The sequence below is a fragment of the Syngnathus typhle genome, linkage group LG12 (assembly GCF_033458585.1).
Source record: "Syngnathus typhle isolate RoL2023-S1 ecotype Sweden linkage group LG12, RoL_Styp_1.0, whole genome shotgun sequence".
NCBI classification, from domain to species: Eukaryota; Metazoa; Chordata; class Actinopteri; order Syngnathiformes; family Syngnathidae; genus Syngnathus; species Syngnathus typhle.
Window position 1 is genome coordinate 11,515,734 of NC_083749.1, and position 25,634 is coordinate 11,541,367.

Sequence of the window (25,634 nt, forward strand, 5' to 3'; positions counted from 1 at the left end):
CTCTCCCATAGGTACTCAAATGACATTATGTATCGCTGGAGATCGACATCGTTTGCCCATACACAAGAAAATGAAAACGCATGTGCAGCATTAATGCCATGATTTTGCGGTTAGTTTGGAATTGAAATCAGTGATTGCTATTCGGGCCTCTCCTCGAACAACTTTTGCACGCGTAGCGGTACATTGACTTTCTGGACAGTCCCTAAACTCCCCGTGATACGTTCAAGAACCTCACTGGCCGGTAAGTGTTGCGGAGGTAAAAGGTCGTTTCGAGTCGAGCGTTGGGAGTGACAAAATACCAAGTAGCAGTTGTCATCAGCGGTGCCCACCTGCAACAGTATCACCGAGTGTGGAACAGCAACCCGCCAGAACGGTGAGATTTCGTCGTCATATTTCAAACGAGTCGAGTGAGTGTGTTTGCGTGGCAGCTGTTTTCAAGATACTCCGAACCAACCAAACCGTTTTATTTTACGCCTCTTCTGCAAAACCAAGTCCGTTTAAGAACTAACAAGTGCAACGCCCCAAATGAAATGCGTTGTTAGTTGTTTTGTCCTAAACAAAACCACAAATTAGTATGTGCGTTTTTGCTTCTTTTAAATTTCAGATGCTCAGTATGCTGTATGTAGTAAGTGTATTTATCCTTATATTTCAGGTCAGACAACCGAGATGCATAACCCAAAATCAAGGGAATTCGAAGCGCCGCTGTGACGCCGAACACAATATCTCTCATTTTCTGGATTTTCTTTAAATGCCAAGACGAGAGCGCACAGAGAACAATGTCTTTTTTGATGAAAAAGAAGAAGTTCACGTTTCGAGTGGATTTTACATTAGAGGAGCTTACAGCAGTACCTGTTGTCAACGGAGTGCTGTTCTGTAAGATCCGGTTGATCGATGGTGGGGACTTTGGCATTTTGTCATCCAGGTATATAAACACACCTTTACAGTACGCACTCAGGTCAGGGATAGTGTTGACTTTGGTCTTAGCAGGGTGGTGTTCTATAGTGTTCCTGCAGCTTTTTTCTTTATTTATTAACAAAGGAGAAAGTCGCAGATGTCTCTGCATGTGGTTCAGTTAACCTTTACATTACGTTCACCTTTTTGTTTCCTGGTAAAGTTGCCCTAACTCAGGGGTGTCAAACTCATTTTTTTGGCGGGCCGCATTGTAGTCATAGCTTCTTTCGGAGGGCCATTATGACAAATAAATGTATGAGCACCTCATATTATATACAGTAAAAGCTACAAAACAAACTGACAAATAACTCGTTTTCAAATCAGACAAGTAAAAACTGGTCAAATATTAAAAAAAAAAAAAAAAATTAAAAGTGAAGACAATTTGTAATTCTAATAATGACACGAATTTGATGCACAATTTATCTTCGCGGGCCATATAAAATGATGTGGCGGGCCGTATCTGGCCCCCGGGCCTTGAGTTTGACACCTGTGCCCTAACTGTAGCTTTGAGTCATTCTGTTGTAGCATGTTGGTATCAATTGGGATGTCAAAAAGGCCCACTGGGCAAAGCTGCAACGGGGGTTTACAGCAATAAGCTTCATGAGAGCACTTTTCTGGATTTCCATTATGTTTAAGTATTGTCTATTGCACAGGTGTCAAACTGAAGGCACGGGGGCCAATACGGCCCGCCACATCATTTTATATGGCCCGCGAAAACAAATTGTGCATCAAATTCGTGTGTCATTACTAGAATTGTAAATTGTCTTCACTTTTATTAATAACTTTTTTTAAAAAATATTTGACCAGTTTTTACTCGCCTGATTTGAAAACGAGTTGTCACTTTGTTTTGTAACTTTTACTGTGTATAATATGAGGTGCTCATGCATTTATTTGAATTGACAGTCATACTGGCCTCCTAAAGAAGCTATGACTACGATGCGCCCCGCGAAAAAAAAATACTTTGACACCCCTGGTCTATTGTTTATTGGTTTTGTCTGTACTGAAGTCAAGTTTGAGAAAGTGCTGAGTGTTAATGAAATGCACAATGAGCAAATTGAATAATGACACATTAACTACTTAAATTATATAACATCTCGGTTATTAAAAAAGGGGTGAGGCACAGTATTAACTCGCATGTTGTAACACGGACGTGACTTTCTTCCTGATGAACTTACGTTATTTATTTGAATGGTACTCGACTTTACTTTAAAAATATATAGTGACTATTGCTCACCGAGAGCCACTCAGACACTCGTCAGTGAAACCAAGGTGTTCCCCATGACAACAAGAACTGTTGCACAACAAATAAAAAGAGACAGAGAGAAGTTGAAAACAATGCTTTTCCTTCCAAAACGTTTTTCAAGTATGTGTGAGACGGATTAGATCAATGTTTAGTAATGTTTACCCAACTAGTACCTTAGTTCATCACTATTTGCCTGGTCAATCATATCTGACATATTTCTCTCTGCAAGAGGCCACAAATACTTTGACTTTGACACTTAAACAGTATCATACTGGAGGAGGGGAGAAAAAAATAGGAACGTTTTTTTGATGGTTAGAAATGAATTACTGACTATTTAATAGATGTATTTCCGCAAAGTTTCAGTCTTAACAACCCAACCATACTGGTGGATTCAGTCAATGTATTTCTGCAGTGTCTTAAGCTAACCCAGTGCTTCTCAATAATTTTCTGTCATGCCCCGCCCAGGGAGAAGAAAACATTTCGCGCCCCCCCAACGCCATGTTATTAACATTAAAGAAAACAAAATATAAATAAAAAAGAAAGATCAACTTACAATAAAGAATAACTATTAATGACATCGTTCTTAGTCTGTAACAGAACAGATTCAATGTGCATCACTTTGCCTGAAATAAAAAATAAATTATAATTATTTAAACTATAAACATTATTGACCAACTGCCATTTTATGATGGAAAAAATACAATAAAATAATAATAAACATACATAATATTAAATTAGATAACAGCACTAAATAATATTCAATTCAAAGTAATCAGCAACATTAACTCAGGAGCACAATATATAAAACATTTTAACCTACAAAACAAAAATGAATAAAACAATTTTGCTCAAAATGAGGCAGCATGACGGAGACCATATCCACGGCTGCAGGTAGTATCAGCTCCTCTGCAATGGTGTGGTTTTTTCCTTGCACTGAGCAATTTAGTACGCTAATTTGTATGATGCTTACAGTACTTGCTGATTGACTGAAGTAGCATTCACAAAGTGGGATGATTGTTGGCAATATTCAGCCCGTTTTCGCTGAAAAACCTCAAGCATCTTATCAGTGTGATTGGAGTGCAATGACTTCATAAGTGCCGCCTTAATTTATTTGGCTTCATACTGTCTGCCTCCAACATTGTAAGGCACAGTTAACACACCGGTCTTTCCTCGTCTACTATCGTAGTCGCACTGAAGCCGAGCGCTATGTACGCTTCGTCATATTTCCTTGTCTTAGCTTTCGTGTGACTCTCAATTCTCTTATCTCCGTCTCTCTCCGTTGTTCTTTTCAACCCTGTTCAATATTTTTCCATGGTGTCCCACTGCACTTTTTATCGCATGCTCTGTGCTGTGTGTGCGTATGTTCCGTGCGCGCTACACTGTAGAGCAGGGGTCACCAACCTTTCTTAAACCGAGAGCTACTTCCTGGGTACCGATTAAGGCAAAGGGCTACCAGTTTGACACAGACTTCTGAAATAGCCAATTTGCTCAATTTGGCTTTCACTGTGTTATTATTGTCATTTCCAGTTCACATGTAAGTGTGATTTTAACAAGAATAGCAAAAATACAGTCAAACCTTGGTTTTTGACCACAACCCGTTCCAGAAGGCGGTTTGAGAAGCGAATCGGTCGAATTCCGAATCTATTTTTCCCATTACAAATAATGGAACATTTTTTAATCCGTTTCAAGACAAAAAACCCCCACCTTTTTTAAGCATTTATTCATTTGCGCATATTTGTCCGATCGCGCAACTGCAGCGCACTGCCGAACGCGCAACCGTAATGTGTCGCCCACCGCGCAACTGCACCGCGCTGGTTGCATTATTGTGACAGAGCCGTCGCTAAAAGTCCTGATGTACTTTCGAAAATTTAAGTTGACCTAAGTGCGCAGGGAGCTTCATTTTGTCCGACCGCGCAACTGCAGCGCACCGCCGAACACGCAACTGCACCGCGCTGGTCGCATTGTTGTGACAGAGCCGTCGCTACAATTTAGAAAATATTTTTAAAGTCCTAATGTACTTTCCAAAATTTAAGTGGACCTCAGTGCGCTGGGAGCTTAATTGGGTCCAATCGCGCAACTGCAGGGCGCCAGGCGCTCAGCGTCGCATTGCTTTAAGAGCGTCTTTGTGTTTTAGGATGGCTTTACTGCTCCCATTTGCTGTCTTTGGAGGCATGATTAGGGGTTTAATACAATCCTCAAAGTAACGGAAATACAATAACAACGGAGTCAGTCGGCATCCGGGCCGCGCGGTCGGGTTTTCTCGGGTCCTCCCGACTCATCTCGCGAGGTTCGACCTCCGAATTTTGTTCGACAACCGAAGCAAAAAAATCTAGAATTTTTTTGTTAGAATTCCGATTTGTTCGAGAACCAGGACGTTCGAAAACCGAGGTATGACTGTAAAATAAATACGTAGATGCAGCTCACTGACAAGTGCTGCTATTTCAGCTACCGTTTTTTTCCGTGTATAGTGCGCCCCCATGTATAGTACGCACCCTAAGAATGGCATGCTGATGCTGGAAAAAAGCTTGTACCCATGTATAATACGCACCCAATTTTTATGAATTTTAAAAAAGTTTTTTTTTTTTTTTTAAGTTCCAATGATCGTCACACACGCAGGGAGGCAATGGGTCCCATTTTTATAGTCTTTGGTATGGTCTTAACTAGGCTGGATGTAATTTTTTTTGTTGGCGTTGATTTCTCCGACTGCCCGTAAACGCACGAGCGCGCTCCGCACGGGAAAGAGGCGGCTCTGTATGGGAGAGACGTTGAAGAGGAATAAAAACACCCTTGGAAACCAAAACTTGCCCCTCGTCGTGACTCGGAGCCGCAACAAATGTTTCGGATTTGTGTAGGGTACATTGTGACAGACAGCAAAGTAGCAGGTGATCGAGCGAGCGTCTGATACAAGAGCATTGCGGTCGTATGGAGCGTGTTTGAAATGAACAGCAGAGACGAAAGGAACAAGGCAAAGTGTTGTGAAATAAAATATTACCTGTAATACGCATTTTGTTATTTGCTGATTGAAACTGCTAATTAAACTGTGAATTGAAACTAATAGGAAGAAAACATATCTCGCTCTTAATATAGCTGACGTGTCTTGCGCATACGTTCTGCGCATCTGTAATGGCGGCCTCCGTATGACGTCCGGTCCGCGATGGAGATTAAAAACAAACAATATTTGACAATAACACACCATCAAGGATTGCACCATCGCATCAAACGATGTGTCGTCAATTAGGGATTTTTTTGACTAAGTGTGTTGGGCAGGATGGCTGAATGCGATGCGCGATTGACAACAAACAAGAAGAAAGATGAGTTTTATTTCGGGGGAGATTTGTCATGTCTCGTCCCCAGTTTTGCTATGTGTCTAGGTTGCCATAGTTTCTGTTCGCGTCGCCCCTCTCTTCCTGTGTCACCTCAATCGATGTAACGTGTTTTGTATTTAAGTCCTGTCTGCCCCTCGCTCACCGTTGGATCATTGCATGTGTTACTGTCATTCTGTTCCTGTCTTTGGTACTGTCACCCTGTCTTTTTGTTCCCCGACTTTGTCGGTTAGTTAAATTTTGCGCACTATACACGGAAAAAAACGGTAATTTTAGAACAGTCCTGCGGGCGACTCATGCGGTCCTCACGGTCGACCTGGCAACGTGTTGGTGACCCCTGTTGTAGAGCGACTACTCCTTGTACACAGTGATACTGCCACTCCCACCTACTGCAGGTGTCTAATTACCCTTTAATCTAGTACAGCCAATAGAAAAGCATGTTACCTGGTGCCACACGTGCCCCCCTTGGTATCGGGGGGGGGTCGCGCCCCACTATTTGAGAAGCACTGAGCTAACCATACTGGTGGAAGTAATTAAGCTGTTCATTGATGATGAACAGCACATTATAGGCGTCCCGCCAATATCAGAGGATCAGAAAGTATGTACAGCAAGGCTGTCTCTGCTGGTCGAAAGACTATCAAAAGAAGTTGTTGTTGTTTTTGGGTGGGGGGGTTGTTTGACCAAATTTGCTATTGATTGTTTGACCTTCATAATTGTTCTCAAATAAAACGTGTCCTGGGTGTTGTATGACACCGGCTCTGTAATGCGTAACCGCACTGCGATAAAGAGCACTGCTTGTAGCTACCTGCCGTACAATGGTGTGATTGTGAAATAATGGGTGGTAAAAAAAATGTTGCAGAACCTGTTAGACTATTCCTTGTTTCTTGACTTTGAGCCAGCGTTGACCTAAGAAAACAGGGAAAGTCCCTCTGATTGTGTTTATGTTGCAAATATTGATAGTATTGGCTCTTGTGTACAAAGGAGGCAACAAAAAAAACGTTGAGAAAAGTCGAAGTAAATAGGAGCTGTGATTACTACTTAAAAGAAAAGCTGTGTATTTAAGATCGCATGCTTCAACATGCAGCAAATCTGAGTTAGGGGTGATTTTTGACAGTCAGATTTGAACAGATAGATTTCTACCGTAATTTTCGGACTATAAGTCGCGTTTTTTGTCATATTTTGGGTAGGGAGGGGGGGCGACTCATAATGAGGAGCGACTTATATGTGAATTTTTTCAACAAAAAAAAAAGTGAAACCGCAATGTAGCAAGGGATTACTGTAATTTGAATTTCAAGTGACGTCAGCGGCGCGGCGTGGCGCGGCGGTTGTTTACAAAAAGGACAAAGATTGATCACGGGATGACGAAGATGACGAAGGGCCCCACGTACTACCGGCATCATTAGCGACTTTGTTTCTAAGTGACACGGAGGACGGAGAGTTTGAAGGATTTAAGGATTTGGAGTGACACAGAAGGTTTGAAAAACTATTATGGCTTTTACGCACGCCCGGTCCTACTTTACGGAGCTCTCTTTCACCTCCGTGGATAGAAGTCTGGGGCCGGTGCTCGGCCGGGTGGCTGTCCGGGGACGGTGGATGGGGCTCGGTCATGGCTTTTACGCACGCCCGGTCCTATTCTATGGATCTCTCTTCCACCTCCGTGGCTGGAAGTCCACGCTGCCACACGCCTGGAAGTTTGTTTAGTTAAATAAAGAGCCGTTTACCAAACCCACGTCTTTCCTTGTACTTTGTTAACGCTACAATATAGTTATATACTAGATCTGTGGAATAACGACGAGGCTGACGTCAAGGCGCATGCGCGGTGTTGTTGACAAAGGACGAGGAATTTGATCGATGGATTTAATGATTTAGAGTGCACAGATGGTTTGATAATATTATTACTTATAGTCCGAAAATTACTCTGTGTGTGTGTGCGTGTGTGTGTGTGTGTGTGTGTGTGTGTGTGTGTGTGTGTGTATATATATATATATATATATATACCGGGGTTTTTTTTCGTGTATAATGCGCCCCCATGTATAATACGCACCCTAAAAATGGCATGTTGATGCTGGAAAAAAGCCTGTACCCATGTATAATATGCACCCAGATTTTGACTCCTACTTAAGTCCGTGCACGTAAGATTATTTCAGAAAAAAGATCATCTTTGGGAACAACCGGATGTTCTGCCGGTCAGTATCACTGCGCATGCGCTAGCATACTCAATAGCGAAGACAGCAAACGAGCAGGTGATCTAGCAAGCGTCTGATACAAGAGCATTGTGTTCGTATGGAGTGTGTTTGAAGTGAACAGCAGAGAAGAAAGCACATCTGTACTGGCGGCCTCCGTATGATATCCGGATTTAAAAAAAAAGAAAAAAAAGATTTGAGAGGTTTTTTTTTTTGTACCCATGTATAATGCGCACCCCAGATTTTAGGACAATAAATTAGCTAAATTTTGCGCATTATACATGGAAAGAAACGGTATATATATATGCAGTTCATCCAGAGTGATCATGGGCCTCTTGGCTGCATATCTGATCTGCAGTCTTCTCCTTGTTTGAGATGAAACTTTGGAGGGACGGCCGGGTCTTGGTAGATTTGCAGTGGTCTGATACTCCTTCCATTTCAATATAATTGCTTGCACAGTGCTCCTTGAGATGTTTAAAGCTTGGGAAATCTTTTTGTATCCAAATCCGGCTTTAAACTTTAAGACGTGGAACAAAAAGACAGGGTGACATTACCAAAGACAGGAACAGAAACCAAACAGACATCATGACAGTAACACATGCAATGATCCGACAGTGAGCGAGGGGCAGACAGGACTTAAATACAAAACACGTTACAGTGATTGAGGTGACACAGGAAGGGAGGGGCAACGCGAACAGAAACTATGGCAACCTAGACACATAGCAAAACTGGGGACGAGACATGACAAATCTCCCTCGAAATAAAACTTGAAATCACCTTTCTTCTTGTTTGTTGTCAATTGCGCATCGCATTCAGCCATCCTGCCCAACACACTTAGTCAGTAAAATTCATAATTGACGACACATCGTTTGATGCGATGGTGCAATCCTTGATGGTGTGTTATTGTCAAATATTGTTTGGTTTTTAATCTCCATCGCGGACCGGACGTCATACTGAGGCAGTATCACTGCGCATGCGCACTATGGATCCGATGCGAATAGCCACTATAGAAATAGAAAAATAGAAATAGAAAAAAAAGCCACTCTAGAGCAGCGTTCCCCAACCTTTTTTTTGACACGGTTAGGTTTCAGACAAATGTTACCGGGGGGGGCACGTCAGTGTCTCCTCAGTCATGAACCTCACCGCACGTCACTGAAATGTATATACCGTAAATTTGGGACTATAAAGCGCAACTTTTTCTAAAATTTTGAACCCTGTGACTTATATATTATTTTTTCCGTGATTTTTGTGATGACTTGATCACTTTTATACACTCGTAAAAAGGCTGTGGACCGCTGTTGTGCGGCACCGCTTTGCTGGGCAGAGGGATATGTGACACGGTCACTGGGGAGAAAAGTGGTGTGTTGATCGCATGTCTATCCGCCAGGCAAATAGTGCCGTATAATTCACACAAGAAGAGGCAGAACGAGATCAAGACGGACATTACTAAAAGGAAGCTTTTATACACAAACCGTCATTATGGGGGACAAAAGAAATGCATATTATACCGCTTTTAAGTCAAAGGCAGTCGATTTGGCCCATTTTTGATGACATTGTGTTGCGTCACCCTTTTCTTTCTTTATTTCCCAGTCACGTCTACTCTGGAGCTATACTATGTGTCGCTCGCTAGTTTAATGTAATTTAGCGCTTCGTGCATGAATACAATTAGCATGAACAGACCATCAAGGAAAATGCAAGAAGAAATGCATGAAAGCAACGAAGAAAGGGAGACTGAGAAAGTGTGTGGTGAAGGAGATTTTACGCTATTCCAATCAGACACTGAGGAGGAAGACTTCAATAGTTTCAGTGCACAGGAGGAAGATGAAGACGGGTCTTTTTTTTTTTACTTTTACTGGTATGTTTTTTTAACCAGCCCTGTTAGTGCTGTGCTACTGTGTTTCTGCTGTGTTACCGCCGCTTCTCAATGACTTTTACTGGTATGTTTTTTTTAATCCAGCCTTATTAGTACTGTGTTACCTCCATTTTGCTGCGGTATTACTGCCGCGTCGCAGGCAGTGTTTGGAAAGAAATGTTAAGGTATGTTATTAAAGCTTTAAAAAAAGCTTCCTGTGTACCGTCTTTCTTTGTAAATAACTCGCGTGCACACTTCCATGTTGCTGCGGTACTACTGCTGCGTCACAGGCAGCGTTTAGAAAGACATGTTAAAGTATGTTATTAAAACTTTAAAAAGGCTTTCTGTGTACTTTCTTTGTAAATAACTCATGCGTACGTGCGTCTTATAGTGCAGCTTGTACAAGAAAAGAAAACTAAAATATCCCCGAATTTTAGCTGGTGCGGTTTATAGTCCGGTGCGGTTTATAGTCTGAAAATAATGGTACTCACTTTGTGTCAAAGACGCACACGATCACAGCGATACACTCAGTCGATATCAGCAAGCTTGAACAACCGCGATAAGCTGAGGTAACTCACGCGAGATTTAAGGCGCGGTGACGTAACAGTCCAACATTTTAACATCAACATAGGAACCTTTCTAACAGTTTCTCCATTTTCTGTTATCTTTTCTCTTATTTCCTTCTCTTTTCTTTCTTACCGCTATTTTTCTTCTTCGTGCTACCGCTATTTTTATTTTTATTCTTTGTGACAGGGGTTCGCTTTGGCCTGGGGAGTTAAGTTTAGCATTCGCTTTAAAAATATCTGGCGCTATCTCGCGTTGTGAATGGGTATAATGTCTAGACCCCAAATGTAAGACGACCCCCACTTTTTCAGTCTTATTTCAATGCAAAAAACAACGTCTTAGATTCGAGCCAATACGATAAACCATGAATTATTAAAACAATAATGCACCAATCATTGTTTTCAGTTTGATCAAGCATAAATAAGTTTGATTAACCATACATTTTGACACTTCATAAAACTTCTGTGATATGTTTCTGTCTTTCAAGAGTCCGCACTGTGTTGTGTAATTACTGCAAGGTGCAGCTCATGTCGAGATCTGGAAGTTTCTCATGTGGAGATTTGTTCATATGTCCTCCAACATGATCTTGACAGGGAGAGATAACACCAGAGTTCACCACTATGCTGGGCAGAGGCGTAGCCAAGCCGGGGCGGTGCCCCGGTTCGGACTCCGTGTGCCCCGGTTGAAAAAAAATCGAGCTTTTTCGATTCTTCATTTTCATGCCGTTTTTTTCTTTCGGTCCTGCGCGAATGTGCTTGCGCTATTCTATGTGCGCGATGTTATCCATTCACCGTTTGCCTCCCCGACCCGGATGTTGTTTTAGCGAGCAGCGAACAGCGTGGGTGATGTTAGATTTTTTTTCCTGTGGGCGTGCGCCCCTACTGGAAAAATTCCTGGCTACGCCTCTGATGCTGGGAAAAGCCAACAGGCCATTCCAGCAGTGTGTGTGTTTTGTGACATTTGCTAACCAATGACCTCTTTCTTTCTAGTAACATTGTTTCAATTTGGGCATTAGGGTGGATTCTTCCTCTGGCTCTCATTTATTAGTTTAGTTTGAAAAATCTGTTTGCAGGCTGAGGAGGGAGAGCTACATTCCCATGAGCCCACATTTTGCTCTGCTAACTCCCAAATTCCTAAAATAAATTCTGCTTGTTATTTTGCCATTCATTTCCATTTGAACTGCAGTGCTGTGACTACGAGAGTGGGTAATACTAATCGGTGGAATCAAATCCAATAAAAGGTGTTTAATTATCTCATTATATGCACAGCAGTGACATGCGGTGAGGTTTATGACTGGGGAGGCACTGACGTTTTTTTGTTGCCTCCGTAAGGTCTCTTTTCAAAGCCGTTTAGTTCATCTAAAGAAATACATCATCTTGAAGAATCCGTGAAAGAATACATCTAAATAAAGTAATAAAGAAATCAATAGTATTGTTGGTTTCCCTTTTTTGCTAGTGCATCATAGTCTGGAGTAAAATTTGTTGTGGTAATTCTTAGGATAGAGCCGAGGTGTAGGTCCGTTAACCTAGATCTGTGACGGGCTTTGTTGACGTTCATGTGGCTGAACGTCTTCTCACACACGTAGGTCGAGCCAAATTGTCCACTCTTTTTTAACATTCGGCACTCAGTGTCCACCTTTCTTTTCTTCGGGCCACTCATTTTAATGGAATGATTCCAGGGGCAGGTTTGCGGGTGGCGTTAGCGTAAAACTGTTTCTGAAAGCTCAGCGCGCGAATTATGAGAATATTGACGTCACAGCCTACACTCGAAATTCGGCACTGATAGATGAAATTACTACGTACTACTGAGTACGCACACGCCCTTGTGAGTGTGCACCGAGCTTTCTGACACAGCTCCCGGGAGTAAATGCGTGGGCGGGCGCTTCCCCATCTACTGGGGAAACATAGTAATTGCAGGGAAAATGACCCCCCAAAAAATTTATAATACAATTTATTCAGGTTTGGCGGACCGGATTAAACGTGGGCTGTAGTTAGCCCATGTCTGGTCTAACTGCATAGCCTGTCAGAATAGGCAGCCGTGTGATTACGCAATCCTCAGCGGAGGCAAGGCAGGAAGTTGGCTCCTCCGAGCGACTCGTCTTCGATTTTAACAGAACTATAAAAATTCAGCGATTTTGGTTCAAAATGATACAAAACTGTTCAAATTAAAAGGAAAATGACTTTATATTAAAAACAATTGCATTTGCTTTTTCCCCTTTTCATGATGGCAGGCGCCTCCCTCGCCTCCTCTGACCGCACATCCCCGATGCACAGAATATAGTAAATGTTCCATTTTGCAATTCACATCTGCAGTGCCCATTCGAAAATCATTTTAGACCTGTGTCATTTTGTTCATTCGTGTTGTGCTTTGTCACACGTTTCATGTGTGTGTCTGTCCACAGGGAGGAGGTGCAACAGAATTGTGTCCGATGGGGGAAGAAATTCTCCTTTGTGTGTAAAATGAGCGCTAATCCAGTCACAGGCATATTGGAACCCTGCATCTGTAGGGTTTCTGTACGCAAGGTAAATAACCTTTTCATCATCTTACATCTTTTAAAATCTAAACTATATATCCAGATATTAAGTGAAGAGTGAGTGATTCACAATTATAGGGTGAAACTTTAGGTAACAATGAAGGTTTTGAGGTTTAATTTCTTTTTCACTGGCATTTAACTTTTCAAGGCTTTTTCATTTCAAGGATAATTTATGTCCTTCTAATCAACACCATGGCTGAAAAAACAGAACTTTCAAATAGGCACATTACTTTTCTTCTCAGGAAAAAATATGTGTTATGGGTTTGTCTTTTAGTTGGATTACGTATGTTTAGTTAATGTTTGGACTTTACTTGATGTCTGCCAGGTACATACCGTCTGTGTAACTTGCTGGTTTTTAAGGCCTGGTGTACACAAACTACCGTTTTTTTCCGTGTATAATGCACCCCCATGTATAATACGCACCCTAAAAATGGCATGTTGATGCTGGAAAAAAGCCTGTACCCATGTATAATACGCACCCAATTTAATTTTTTTTTTTTTTTTTTTTTTAAGTCCCAATGATCGTCACACACGCAGGGAGGCAATTTTTTTTTTTTGCCTTGATTTCCCCGACTGCCCGTGAAGGCACCACCGCGATCAGTGCCGACGTGAAAAAGGCGCCTCTGTATGGGAGAGACGTTGAAGAGGAATAAAAACACCCTTGGAAACCAAAACTTGCCCCTCGTCGTGACTCTGAGCCGCAACAAATGTTTCGGATTTGTGTAGGGTACATTGTGACAGCAAACAAGCAGGTGATCGAGCAAGCGTCTGATACGAGAGCATTGCGTTCGTATGGAGCGTGTTTGAAATGAACAGCAGAGACGAAAGGAACAAGGCAAAGTGTTGTGAAATAAAATATTACCTGTAATACACATTTTGTTATTTGCTGATTGTATTAAACTATCACATTCATCGCTCATTAGTAAATAGCTGACGTGTCTTGCGCATCCGTTCTGCGCAGCTGACCCATAGTGCGCATGCGCAGTTATACTGCCTCAGTATGACGTCCGGTCCGCAATGGAGATTAAAAAACAAACAATATTTGACAATAACACACCATCAAGGATTGCACCATCGCATCAAACGATGTGTCGTCAATTATGAATTTTACTGACTAAGTGTGTTGGGCAGGATGGCTGAATGCTATGCACGATTGACAACAAACAAGAAGAAAGGTGATTTCAAGTTTTATTTCGAGGGAGATTTGTCATGTCTCGTCCCCAGTTTTGCTATGTGTCTAGGTTGCCATAGTTTCTGTTCGCGTCACCCCTCCCTTCCTGTGTCACCTCAATCAATGTAACGTGTTTTGTATTTGTCCTGTCTGCCCCTCGCTCACCGTCGGATCATTGCATGTGTTACTGTCATGATGTCTGTTTGGTTTCTGTTCCTGTCTTTGGTAATGTCACCCTGTCTTTTTGTTCCACGACTTTGTCAGTCAGTCAGTCCTGTTGTTGGTTTTGTTGTACCATGATTTCTTAAAAAAAAAAAAGAAATAAAAAAAAAATAAAAATAAAAAATAAATTGTACCCATGTATAATGCGCACCCCAGATTTTAGGACAATAAATTAGTTAAATTTTGCGCATTATACACGGAAAAAACGGTATTTGTCAAATAGCACAGTTACCACATCATCTTCAATATCATTGCCTTCACAATTAAAATTCACTGAGAAAGTATGACATTCATAAGATTAAGTTAAATCCCATTGACAACAAGTCTCAAAATAACATGGTTGTCCATTGTGTGTATTTAATGGACCCTTGTTATATTTTGATCATTTTATATTTATCTTTGCAGGAGCTTAAAGGAGGAAAGGCCTTTTCAAAGGTAAAGTAGACTCCTGATCTACAAAACTGTACAAAAAAGTCATGTATAATAAAGAAGAAAAAGACATAAGACATAAGTCGCACCGGTATAAGTCACATTTTGGGGGGAAATTTATCTGATAAAATCCAACACCTAACAAACATGTCACATTGTTTGATTGATTGATTGATATCTTTATTTCGAACGTCCAAAACAAAAAAGAAAAAAAAACAACTCTAAAATGTCACATATAAGTCCATACAACAAACAAACAAAAAATAAACCAACAAACAGAAATTAATTAATTAATTAATTAATAATACAGAAGGAAATAAATCAATAAAGAATGCTCGAAAAGGAGTAGGAGGAAGCATAGCTTTTTAGATTCCTACCCCTTTCTCACTTTATCCATTAAACCAATGATTCAACATATACTGTAATTCTACAACAGAACACAAGTAGACAGACTTTCACACTTATTTTTCTGTTTCATTTTTACTTGTGTGTAGCCCTTTGGCAGTTTTAGCCTCTTGTTAGGATACGGATTTTAGCTATTGATCTGACTCCAAATTGTGATCAACACTTAACACAAGAATTGCTGTGTTCTAATCCACACACTGGCGCACCTAACAATTTTGCGAGTTCGTTCTGTCAAAGAGAAGACCAGGCGATCAATCAGACCGAATTTACCAATTGTTTAATCTTGACAAAGCAAGCTAATACAGGCGCCTGGGTCTTGGGTCCTTAACACAAAAACTCGTGTGCCTTCGTGACTAGAAAAGACGACACATTCTTCCGGGTTGCCCAGTTTTAAAGAAACACAATATGAATATTCAAACATGCAAAAGATTGTGTGGTGATTGGTCGATGGTCGATGGTCATCTCCTCCTCGTTTGGGTTTTTCCCCTGCCCAGCACAGGTGTCTGGACCACAAAGACGAGTTGTTTTTCGCGTTCCCATTGGCCTTGAGATATCCTCCCTTTCTGGACCTCCTGTTCCACAATACTTTGAAGAAAACAAATTCATGTAGCCTGCACATTCCTTTCCACTTATTAAGCGACCACACTACTACTAGAAATTATATTGATATGATTATATGTGTCTAACGGAGCCTTAATCAAATGTGTTTGCAAACTGCCGAAAGTACATTTCCCTTTATTCCCTCTCATGACCTCATTTATGAGGTCATCACCCGTTACTCTAGCAAGCAGCGACCAGCACGCTGTCGGTCCTTTCTTCCCCCCGTGGCTCATGTTGAGTCACCAGGGTATATTGGCCGTTCGGTGACAACGGGCCAACGGTTTTCTCGATCAACCGGACAGTGAGTGACCTAATACATGGAATACAACAACAAAATCATCACTGCAGTAAAGCCACAGCAACGAGCACAGACATGATGAGGCCTTTCCAGCTTCCGAACGTTTTCATCCAATAAGACCAAATATCGGTGCGTACACCTGAATGATCTTTCATCTTTCTATTCAGTGTCCTTAGTCCTTCCAACGCCTGGGTCAGTCAGCCCCCTGGTGCTGTGTTGTTGGGGATGAAAGTACAACATGCATCACCAAACATTCCGCACACACCATGTTCCTTAGCCAATAGCATGTCCAACGCAATTCTATTTTGGAACGACATCAATGCCAATTGTTCATGGACCGCTGCAAATGATACATTTTTATTGGGGGTGATCCATAGGAAAATGGTTTTGAATCCCGAGGACACTTGATTAACGAGTTCATACTTATCTGGCACACCTATGGCGTCAATATATGTTGGATCGTTGTCGCTCAACCATGGGGGCAAAACGTCTCTTTTGGCTCACTTCAGGAGCCCCGCCAGTGGGGACTCCATGTTCCAATTGAGATTCTGTGTTTCAATGGGGACAACCACTACAGGCATTATCAAAGACACGAGGGCACAGATACCCTATGCATCCTTTGGCAAGCGATGCTATAATCTGTTGTCACCACACCACAACCAGTTGTCACTGGTCTTCCTCTGCTCCTTCCATCACTGCTAGTTGAATTCTGGCATGTCCTGTTAAAGCTTAAAAACAAGTGGATTTGGAAAAAAACTTTGGATATCAAAATTACAAATTGAAACCTACTCACCCATTTGTATTTTACAACCTACTCACCCAATTCTATCTTACCACATACTCACCCATTTCTATTTTACAACCTACTCACCCAATTCTATCTTACCACATACTCACCCATTTCTATTTTACCACTCCCCCTTTTGACACATTCACCCAATGTGTCATTATGTATCAAAAGGAACCTGCTAAGCATCCCCTCTCATCACCACACTCATTGTAGCCAGGCCTGCGGAACCTCTAGCTCGTCCACCACACGCTCAGCAACACAAACAAAAATCATCGCACTCCTGTCAGTGAGCTTATAGCCCTGCTGACAGCGGACATTTGTACAAAAACAGACATCAAGTATCAGAATAAAAACAGTCATAAAATGAATCCTGGCGCCCGCGGATCATGTCCTGAAAACCATGTCATCAACAAGTTCATCATAAAAACCAAAAGGGCAAGGGTTAACATATTCTTGTAAATTCAATACAAACTTTCCACGAACGCAATCGACAACCTGCAAGAACGAAAACAAGTTACGCAAGCAGCGTGCAATCCGCTCCTTGGCTGGTGGCTGTTGCTGCTGCTGCAAAAAAAATTAAGTCACACAGAATAACAAAGCAGAGCGTGCACTTGTCGCAAGCAAGCTCAAGTGTCAAACATTTGGTCACTGTCCACCTAGTCCGTCACCCCGTCGGGTGAGCTCAAAGTCGTCACACGTCAAATCGTCCAAAGTCTTAATGTTCGATACTAGTTCTGTCTTGTCTAACCATATTACTGAAATGGGCCTTCTCCATCGCACTGTTTTGTCGTCGATGGTGCCCCTGAGTAATCCTAAACCCATATTTAGTCTAAAATTAGTCCTGATCAATCGTGCTTTTTCAAATCCGTAGTATCTTTATATTTTTCAGTTGAGAGGAATGTTATCCTCTGCTGTGATCACATCACCCCAACTTTGAATCATGTCAACCATTCACAATACACAAACACCACACCACAAGCAGACTTGACATTCATACACCATTACAGACAAACTGTCATCCCACAACACACACATAAAACATACAATATGAAATTGTAAAAGGAATCCTCCCTACGCAAAATTTTCTCCTCAATTAAAATTTCCCTTTTTTATTTTAAATCCAAAGTTAATATCTAATTGTCTGGTTTCCTGTCCTCTCATCGTTTGCCAATATGCATAATGCTGGAACATGATTTAACTCCCCATTTAGTTTGCTCACATCTCTCACTTAGACTATTTGACACTTTGTGTTGAGCTGTAACTTCAATATTTCCACATTCCCATATTTCTTCCACTAAACAGTTCCATTTTGCTTTCAGTTTAAATTCATCCCTCCAAATAACTACCTCTGGCAAAGAACCAACAATTTATAGAGCACTCCCTTTTACTGTTACCTTGTTCCCTCAGTCATCTTCTCACAAGCATAACTGACCCTCCTAAAAAATAATGATGATGGCATATGTCAGAATTAAAATGTAATTTTGCTTTTAATTTTGCCTTACTGCACCGAAATAAACTGTTAAATATATCTTTAAAAACAACGAAAAACAATCTATGCTCCTACACAGACTCTTAAAAATGGCACCCAAATGCCAGATTACAAATCACACCTCCTCCTTCACTCACATTTTTTGATAAAACAGTCTACTTATCTAAACACTGTCATCACCTACTAAATTAATGGCCTGCAAATACAATGTTGTTGCTGTGGTCCCTCAAAACATGTGACTAAAATTGGGATAATTATTAACCCCCATCAATTGAGCAATTATCTCCTCACTATTTACAAGTTAGCCCCCCTCTCTTCTCTCACTTCTCCTATACATTGTATCAATGTTGACGTCACAATCTGGCCAGGCCCGCACGTCCCGCTGGCCCCCACCCTTGCCGGTATGAGCCGAATGGGCCCCCTCCTTTCTTGAACATTCTCTGATCCATCCCATCTTCCTCCTCACACGCCCGCACCCACACATGTGCACATAACGCACACACAGCGAGCGCGCACACAACCGCGCATACACACACGCATCCGCACGGCACGCACGCCAATACACAAAGTGCTCGCACAGAGCTCAGACGAACGACGACAGACTGACACAAACTTTTACAGAGATTACGCACATACACAGAACACACAGACAAAGGGATTCGAATCCATCTCTCATGTAGCTCACGATTTGCGCTTCCACATCAGCATACATTCCACTCAATCTCACTCCATTCATTCCTCTCATCACACACACACTCCCCCCAATTTGGTTGCACATTTTGGATATTTTAGCGGTCTGGTCTCTCACAGGAGGAACTGTTACCACCGGATACTTTTTGAGGAGGCCTCACTTCTCCTCGGGGATCTCACAAGCACCCCAGCTATTTGAATGCGATCGTCACCGCACCCTTGTCCGCCACGACGAAGCACTAGGTCCCTGACCTATCCTTAGTACGCGCAAGTCCCTGACTTTACCGTACACGTTACACACGTAAGTTCCAAACTTATTCACCGTATATGTAACTTAATACACACGAAAGTTCCAAACTTATTTACCGTATATGTAACTTCTTGCACACCTTATTTGATCTGAACGACAGTCTCCTCTTAAATTTCCTCTTTCAATTTGCAGAATTTCGACATATAGTAACAGGTATTCTGCTTACCTCATCGGTTTAGGAGACGTCGTACCAGCTCAACGTTGTGCGCTTATTCTTTATTCCAACGGTACGCCGACCAGGAGACAGCTGTCCCAGACTAACTGTCCGATGACTTGGACACAGACCACGAGTTGTCAATAACCCTTCTCTTGACATCACGTCGGGGTCACCAAGAAACTGTTAGGATACGGATTTTAGCTATTGATCTGACTCCAAATTGTGATCAACACTTAACAAAAGAATTGCTATGTTCTAATCCACACACTGGCGCACCTAACAATTTTGCGAGTTCGTTCTGTCAAAGAGAAGACCAGTAGATCAATCAGACCGAATTTACCAATTGTTTAATCTTGACAAAGCAAGCTAATACAGGCGCCTGGGTCTTGGGTCCTTAACACAAAAACGCGTGTGCCTTCGTGACCAGAAAAGACGACACATTCTTCCGGGTTGCCCAGTTTTAAAGAAACACAATATGAATATTCAAACATGCAAAAGATTGTGTGGTGATTGGTCGATGGTCGATGGTCATCTCCTCCTCGTTTGGGTTTTTCCCCTGCCCAGCACAGGTGTCTGGACCACAAAGACGAGTTGTTTTTCGCGTTCCCATCGGCCTTGAGATATCCTCCCTTTCTGGACCTCCTGTTCCACAATACTTTGAAGAAAACAAATTCATGTAGCCTGCACATTCCTTTCCACTTATTAAGCGACCACACTACTACTAGAAATTATATTGATATGATTATATGTGTCTAACGGAGCCTTAATCAAATGTGTTTGCAAACTGCCGAAAGTACATTTCCTTTTACTCTGTACCCGCTAAACAACATATTTTTGTACATTCTTTTAGACTGGTGGATATTTGGACTTTGCTTGAGTTCCTCACTTAGATTGTTCCATAGTTTGACCCCGGTTATAGTTATACAGAAACTTTTTAAGGTTGTTCTTATGTTTAAGACTGTGAAGTTGTGATTCCCCCTTAACTTATAACCTCCCTCCCGATTCCTAAATAAGTTTTGGATATTTTCTGGTAGTTGTTTTGCTTTTGCCCTATACATGATGATTGCTGTTTGATAAAATACTATGTCAGTGAATTTTAATAGTTTGGATTGTATGAAAAGTGGATTTGTGTGTTCCAAGTAGTTGACTTTATGAATAGTCCTTATTGCTCTTTTCTGCAGAATGATAAGTGGCTGTAGTGAAGTTTTATAAGTATTTCCCCAAACCTCAGCACAGTAATGCAAATAGGGCAAGACAAGAGAACAATAAAGTGTATGAAGTGAATGATAATCCAGTAATTCTTTTGCTTTGTATATGACTGCCATGCATCTTGAAATTTTAGACTTTACGTTTTTGATCATCTATTATAACCCCAAGAAATTTGTTTTCCTGCACCCTTTCAAATTCAGTCCCATCTATTTCTATTCGTATCTTTATGTTCGCTTTGCCAAATACCATAAACTTGGTCTTACTTACATTTAATGATAATTTGTTCCAGTCGAACCAAATTTTATTTTATTTTTTTCATTTCCTCATTCAACACTGACTCCACTTGTTGGATGTTATCACCTGAACAATGACGAGTTTTAGTTATTTAGAGATTTTGCACATGTCATTTATATACAAAATAAATAATTTAGGGCCTAAAACTGACCCTTGTAACACCACAAGCTATGTCCAAATATCCAGAGCAGTGATTACCCAACTTTACATACTGTTGCCGTTCTCGCAGATAATCCTTTATCCAGTCTAATACTAATCCCCTCATCCCATATTTTTCTAATTTATTGAATAGTATATTATGATTAATTGTGTCAAAAGCTTTTTTGAGGTCAATGAAAACTCCTACTGCATGTCGTTTGTTGTCTCTTGCATCTGTGATTTCCTCGATTGATTCCATTAATGCCTGTGCTGTTGATCTGTTTACTCTAAAACCATATTGGTTCCCTGCAAATAATTTGTTTTTCCAAAAATCCATCCATTCTACTGTTAAAAAGCTTTTCCAATATTTTTGAGAGTTGTGGCAATATTGAGATATGTAGGTCTGTAGTTTGTAAAGTTGTGTTTGCTCCCAGTTTTATAAAGAGGAATGACCTTAGCAATTTTCATCTTTCTTGAGAATGTACCAGTTAAAAATGACAAGTTACAGATGCACACAAGTGGCTTTGAAATCCCCTCAATGATTTGCTTAACTAATGTCATATCAATCCCATTGCAGTCGGTAGATGTTTTATTTTCAAAGTCAAAGTCTGCCTTCTTTTCTGTTTTATGAAGTTCCTATAGAGTAAATCTTTCTTTTTACAGGCATTTCTTAAGCCTTTCGTCAACCATGGACTGTTCTTATATTTAGTTTTTTTATTATATTCCTTAATTGGACATTGCTTATTATATAATGAAGTGAATATAGTCATCAATTTATGGTATGCATTATTTACATATTTTTCTTTATATATTGCATCCCAGTTCTGTTCCATTAATTCAGTGCTTCTCAATTATTTTCTGTTACGCCCCCCCCCTAGCAAGAAGAAAACTATTCGCGCCCCCCCTCCCCACCGTGACTATCCTAACTTGTCTTGTAAGTCGTAAAATGTTGCACTGTCGCAAACGTGACAGAAGTAACAATGAGAGTGCCACTGCCCCCTGCTGTAGTAGATGCGCAATTACACTTTATTCTAGTACTGCCCAAAAAAAAGCCTGTTCCCCAGGGTCACACGCGCCCCCCCAGGTATAGCACCGCGCCCCACTATTTGAGAAGCACTGCATTAATTCATGTTTTAGAGTAGCAATTGTCTCATCTGTCCTAATTCTTCTTTGTTGTTTATACACCCCAATTTCAGATTTGAAATTATTGTCATATACTGTAAACACTGGAAGGTGGTCAGTAGTATCAGTAATTAATAACCCGCTTGTTGTCCTGTTTTTTATTATATTGGTGAATATGTTATCTATCAGAGTAGCAGAGTAGTGATGTTACTCTCGTGGGTCTAGTGCAGGGGTGCCCAATACGTCGATCGCGATCCGATCGACCGGTCGATCGCCAAGCCACTATTTTTTTTTTCCTTCTCACACTTGACGCGTGTACAAACAACGACGCTAACAACACAACACAAACACGCTAGCTCGCGAGTTCCCTCCAATTGTCAGAACCCTGTTTTTTCTCTTAAACTTAAGAAAGGGTATAAAAATGAGTGGGGCAGCTGGCCATAGTAAGAAGTATCACTTTCATAGGGAATGGGAGTAGGACTTTTTTTTTCACGATGACATAGTGTATATATATATATATATATATATATATATATATATATATATACTAAAAAAAAGAATTTTATATATATAAAAAAAGAATTTTATATATATATATATATGTATGCCCGTGGTCATTGGGGCACTTGGGGCAGTGACCCCCAAACTGGAGGAGTGGCTACAGCAGATTCCAGGAACAACATCAGACATCTCAGTCCAGAAGAGTGCAGTGCTAGGAACAGCCAAAATACTGCGCAGAACCCTCAAGCTCCCAGGCCTCTGGTAGAGGACCCGAGCTTGGAGTGGGAGACCACCCGCGGAGGGTGAGAGGGGAATTTTTTATTTTTTTTGTATATATATATGTATATATATATATATGTATATATATATGTATATGTATATGTATATATATGTATATGTATATGTATATGTATATGTATATGTATATGTATATATATATGTATATGTATATGTATATGTATATGTATATGTATATGTATATGTATATATATATATGTATATATATATATGTATATATATATATGTATATATATATATATGTATATATGTATATATATATGTATATATATATGTATATATATATGTACCGTTTTTTTCCGTGTATAGTGCGCCCCCATGTATAGTACGCACCCCTAACAATGGCATGCTGATGCTGGAAAAAAGCTTGTACCCATGTATAATACGCACCCAGTTTTTATGAATTTTTTAAAAAAAAAAAATTTAATTTTTTTTTTTTTTAAGTCCCAAAGATCGTCACACACGCAGGGAGGCAATGGGTCCCATTTTTATAGTCTTTGGTATGGTCTTAACTTAAAAAAATGACATCCAGCCTATTTTTTTTGTTGGCGTTGATTTCTCCGACTGCCCCTAAACGCACCACCGCGCTCCGTGCGCGCATGGGCTGCGGACGTGAAAAAGGCGGCTCTGTATGGGAGAGACGTTGAAGAGGAATAAAAACACCCTTGGAAACCAAAACTTGCCCCTCGTCGTGACTCGGAGCCGCAACAAATGTTTCGGATTTGTGTAGGGTACATTGTGACAGCAAACGAGCAGGTGATCGAGCAAGCGTCTGATACGAGAGCATTGCGGTCGTATGGAGCGTGTTTGAAGTGAACAGCAGAGACGAAAGGAACAAGGCAAAGTGTTGTGAAATAAAATATTACCTGTAATACGCATTTTGTTATTTGCTGATTGAAACTGCTAATTAAACTGTGAATTGAAACTAATAGGTGGAGAACTGAACTCTCGCTCTTTATATAGCTGACGTGTCTTGCGCAACCGTTCTGCGCATCTGTAATGGCGGCCTCCGTATGACGTCCGGTCCGCGATGGAGATTAAAAAACAAACAATATTTGACAATAACACACCATCAAGGATTGCACCATCGCATCAAACGATGTGTCGTCAATTATGAATTTTACTAAGTGTGTTGGGCAGGATGGCTGAATGCGATGCGCGATTGACAACAAACAAGAAGAAAGGTGAGTTTTATTTCGGGGGAGATTTGTCATGTCTCGTCCCCAGTTTTGCTATGTGTCTAGGTTGCCATAGTTTCTGTTCGTGTCACCCCGCTCTTCCTGTGTCACCTCAATCGATGTAACGTGTTTTGTATTTAAGTCCTGTCTGCCCCTCGCTCACCGTTGGATCATTGCATGTGTTACTGTCATTCTGTTCCTGTCTTTGGTAATGTCACCCTGTCTTTTTGTTCCACGACTTTGTCGGTCAGTCCTGTTGTTGGTTTTGTTGTACCATGACTTTCTTTAAAAAAAAAAAAAAAAAAAAAATTAAAATTTTTTTTTTGTACCCATGTATAATACGCACCCCAGATTTTAGGACAATAAATTAGTAAAATATTGCGCACTATACACGGAAAAAAACGGTATATATATATGTATATATATATGTATATATATATGTATGTATATATATATGTATATATATATGTATATATATATATGTATATATATATGTATATATATATATGTATATATGTATATATATATATATATATATATATATATATGTATATATATATGTATATATATATGTATATATATATATATATATATATATATATATATATGTATATATATATGTATATATATATGTATATATATATGTATATATATATATATGTATATATATATATATGTATATATATATATATGTATATATATATATATATATATATATATATATATATATGGCGGCGCATGCATACGCAGCGACCTCTCTCTGTCCCGTCCAAACGGTGTTTTGTCCGTCTAATGAGTGTTTGTCCGGCAGTTTTTTTTGTTCGTCTCGTCGTACTGAGTCGTGCTACAAGTACGGCAGGCAGGTTCTGCTTGACATCGGCCAAAGCGAGTTTTGTCGAGTTCTGGACTTTGATGCGGGAACATTAAAGGAGCTCGGACTGCTACGTCCTGAAGCGTCGCTGGGCTCGTCTGCTATTCCTCCCCCGGTTGGGAAGCGTCGAAAGCGGTGTGCGAAGAGGCTGAAGTGGGGCAAACGCGGGGGCGTCCGGGCCAGGCTGGCGACCAACCCTGCTCGCCCGGCAGTGCCTTCCATTCTTCTGGCGAATGTTCGATCGCTGGACAACAAAATGGATTACATTCGCTTGCTGCGATCTACAAACCGGACAGTGCGGGACTGATGTGTGCTCGTGTTCACTGAGACTTGGTGTACTGTCAACGTTCCGGACTCTGCCGTACATCTGGAGCGGCTAGCGTGCTATCGGGCGGACCGGGCCATTGTACAAGGGGGGAAATCTCGTGGAGGTGGAATATGCGTCTACATCCGTGACGAATGGTGCCGGGACTCTGTAGTGGTATGCAAGCACTGCTCGCCACTGGCAGAGTTCGTGATCATTAAGTGCCGTCCTTTTTACCTGCCAAGGGAATTTACCGCAATTCTGCTAGTCGCGGTTTACATCCCGCCTTCCAACATCGAAGGCGACAGGATCGCGGCTCTTAGTAAACTGTACCAGGCTGTCAGTGAACAACAGACAGCGCACCCTGACGGTTTCACCATCTTCGCTGGGGATTTTAATCATGCTAACCTGAAGTCTGTTTTTCCAAGGCTTCACCAGCATGTTAATTTTCCTACGCTAGGCGACAGCTTCCTGGACCTGGTCTACTCTTCGCATAAAGGAGCTTTCAAA

The 25,634-nt window shown here is 40.9% G+C and overlaps 1 protein-coding gene across 4 annotated transcripts in view; it reads left to right on the plus strand.

The window, feature by feature from the left end:
- Nucleotides 1–205: 205 nt before the first annotated feature.
- The window catches only part of LOC133163351 (early estrogen-induced gene 1 protein-like), a 52,255-nt gene continuing 26,826 nt past the window's right edge, over nt 206–25,634 (plus strand). The window contains exons 1-4 of one of the 4 annotated variants that reach the window (XM_061293151.1): nt 209–373; nt 653–922; nt 12,518–12,638; nt 14,448–14,477. In XM_061293151.1, coding sequence (XP_061149135.1) covers nt 777–922; nt 12,518–12,638; nt 14,448–14,477 — 297 coding nt within the window. In that variant the 5' untranslated portion in view covers nt 209–373; nt 653–776. The other 3 variants (XM_061293152.1, XM_061293154.1, XM_061293153.1) reach the window with 3 other exon arrangements.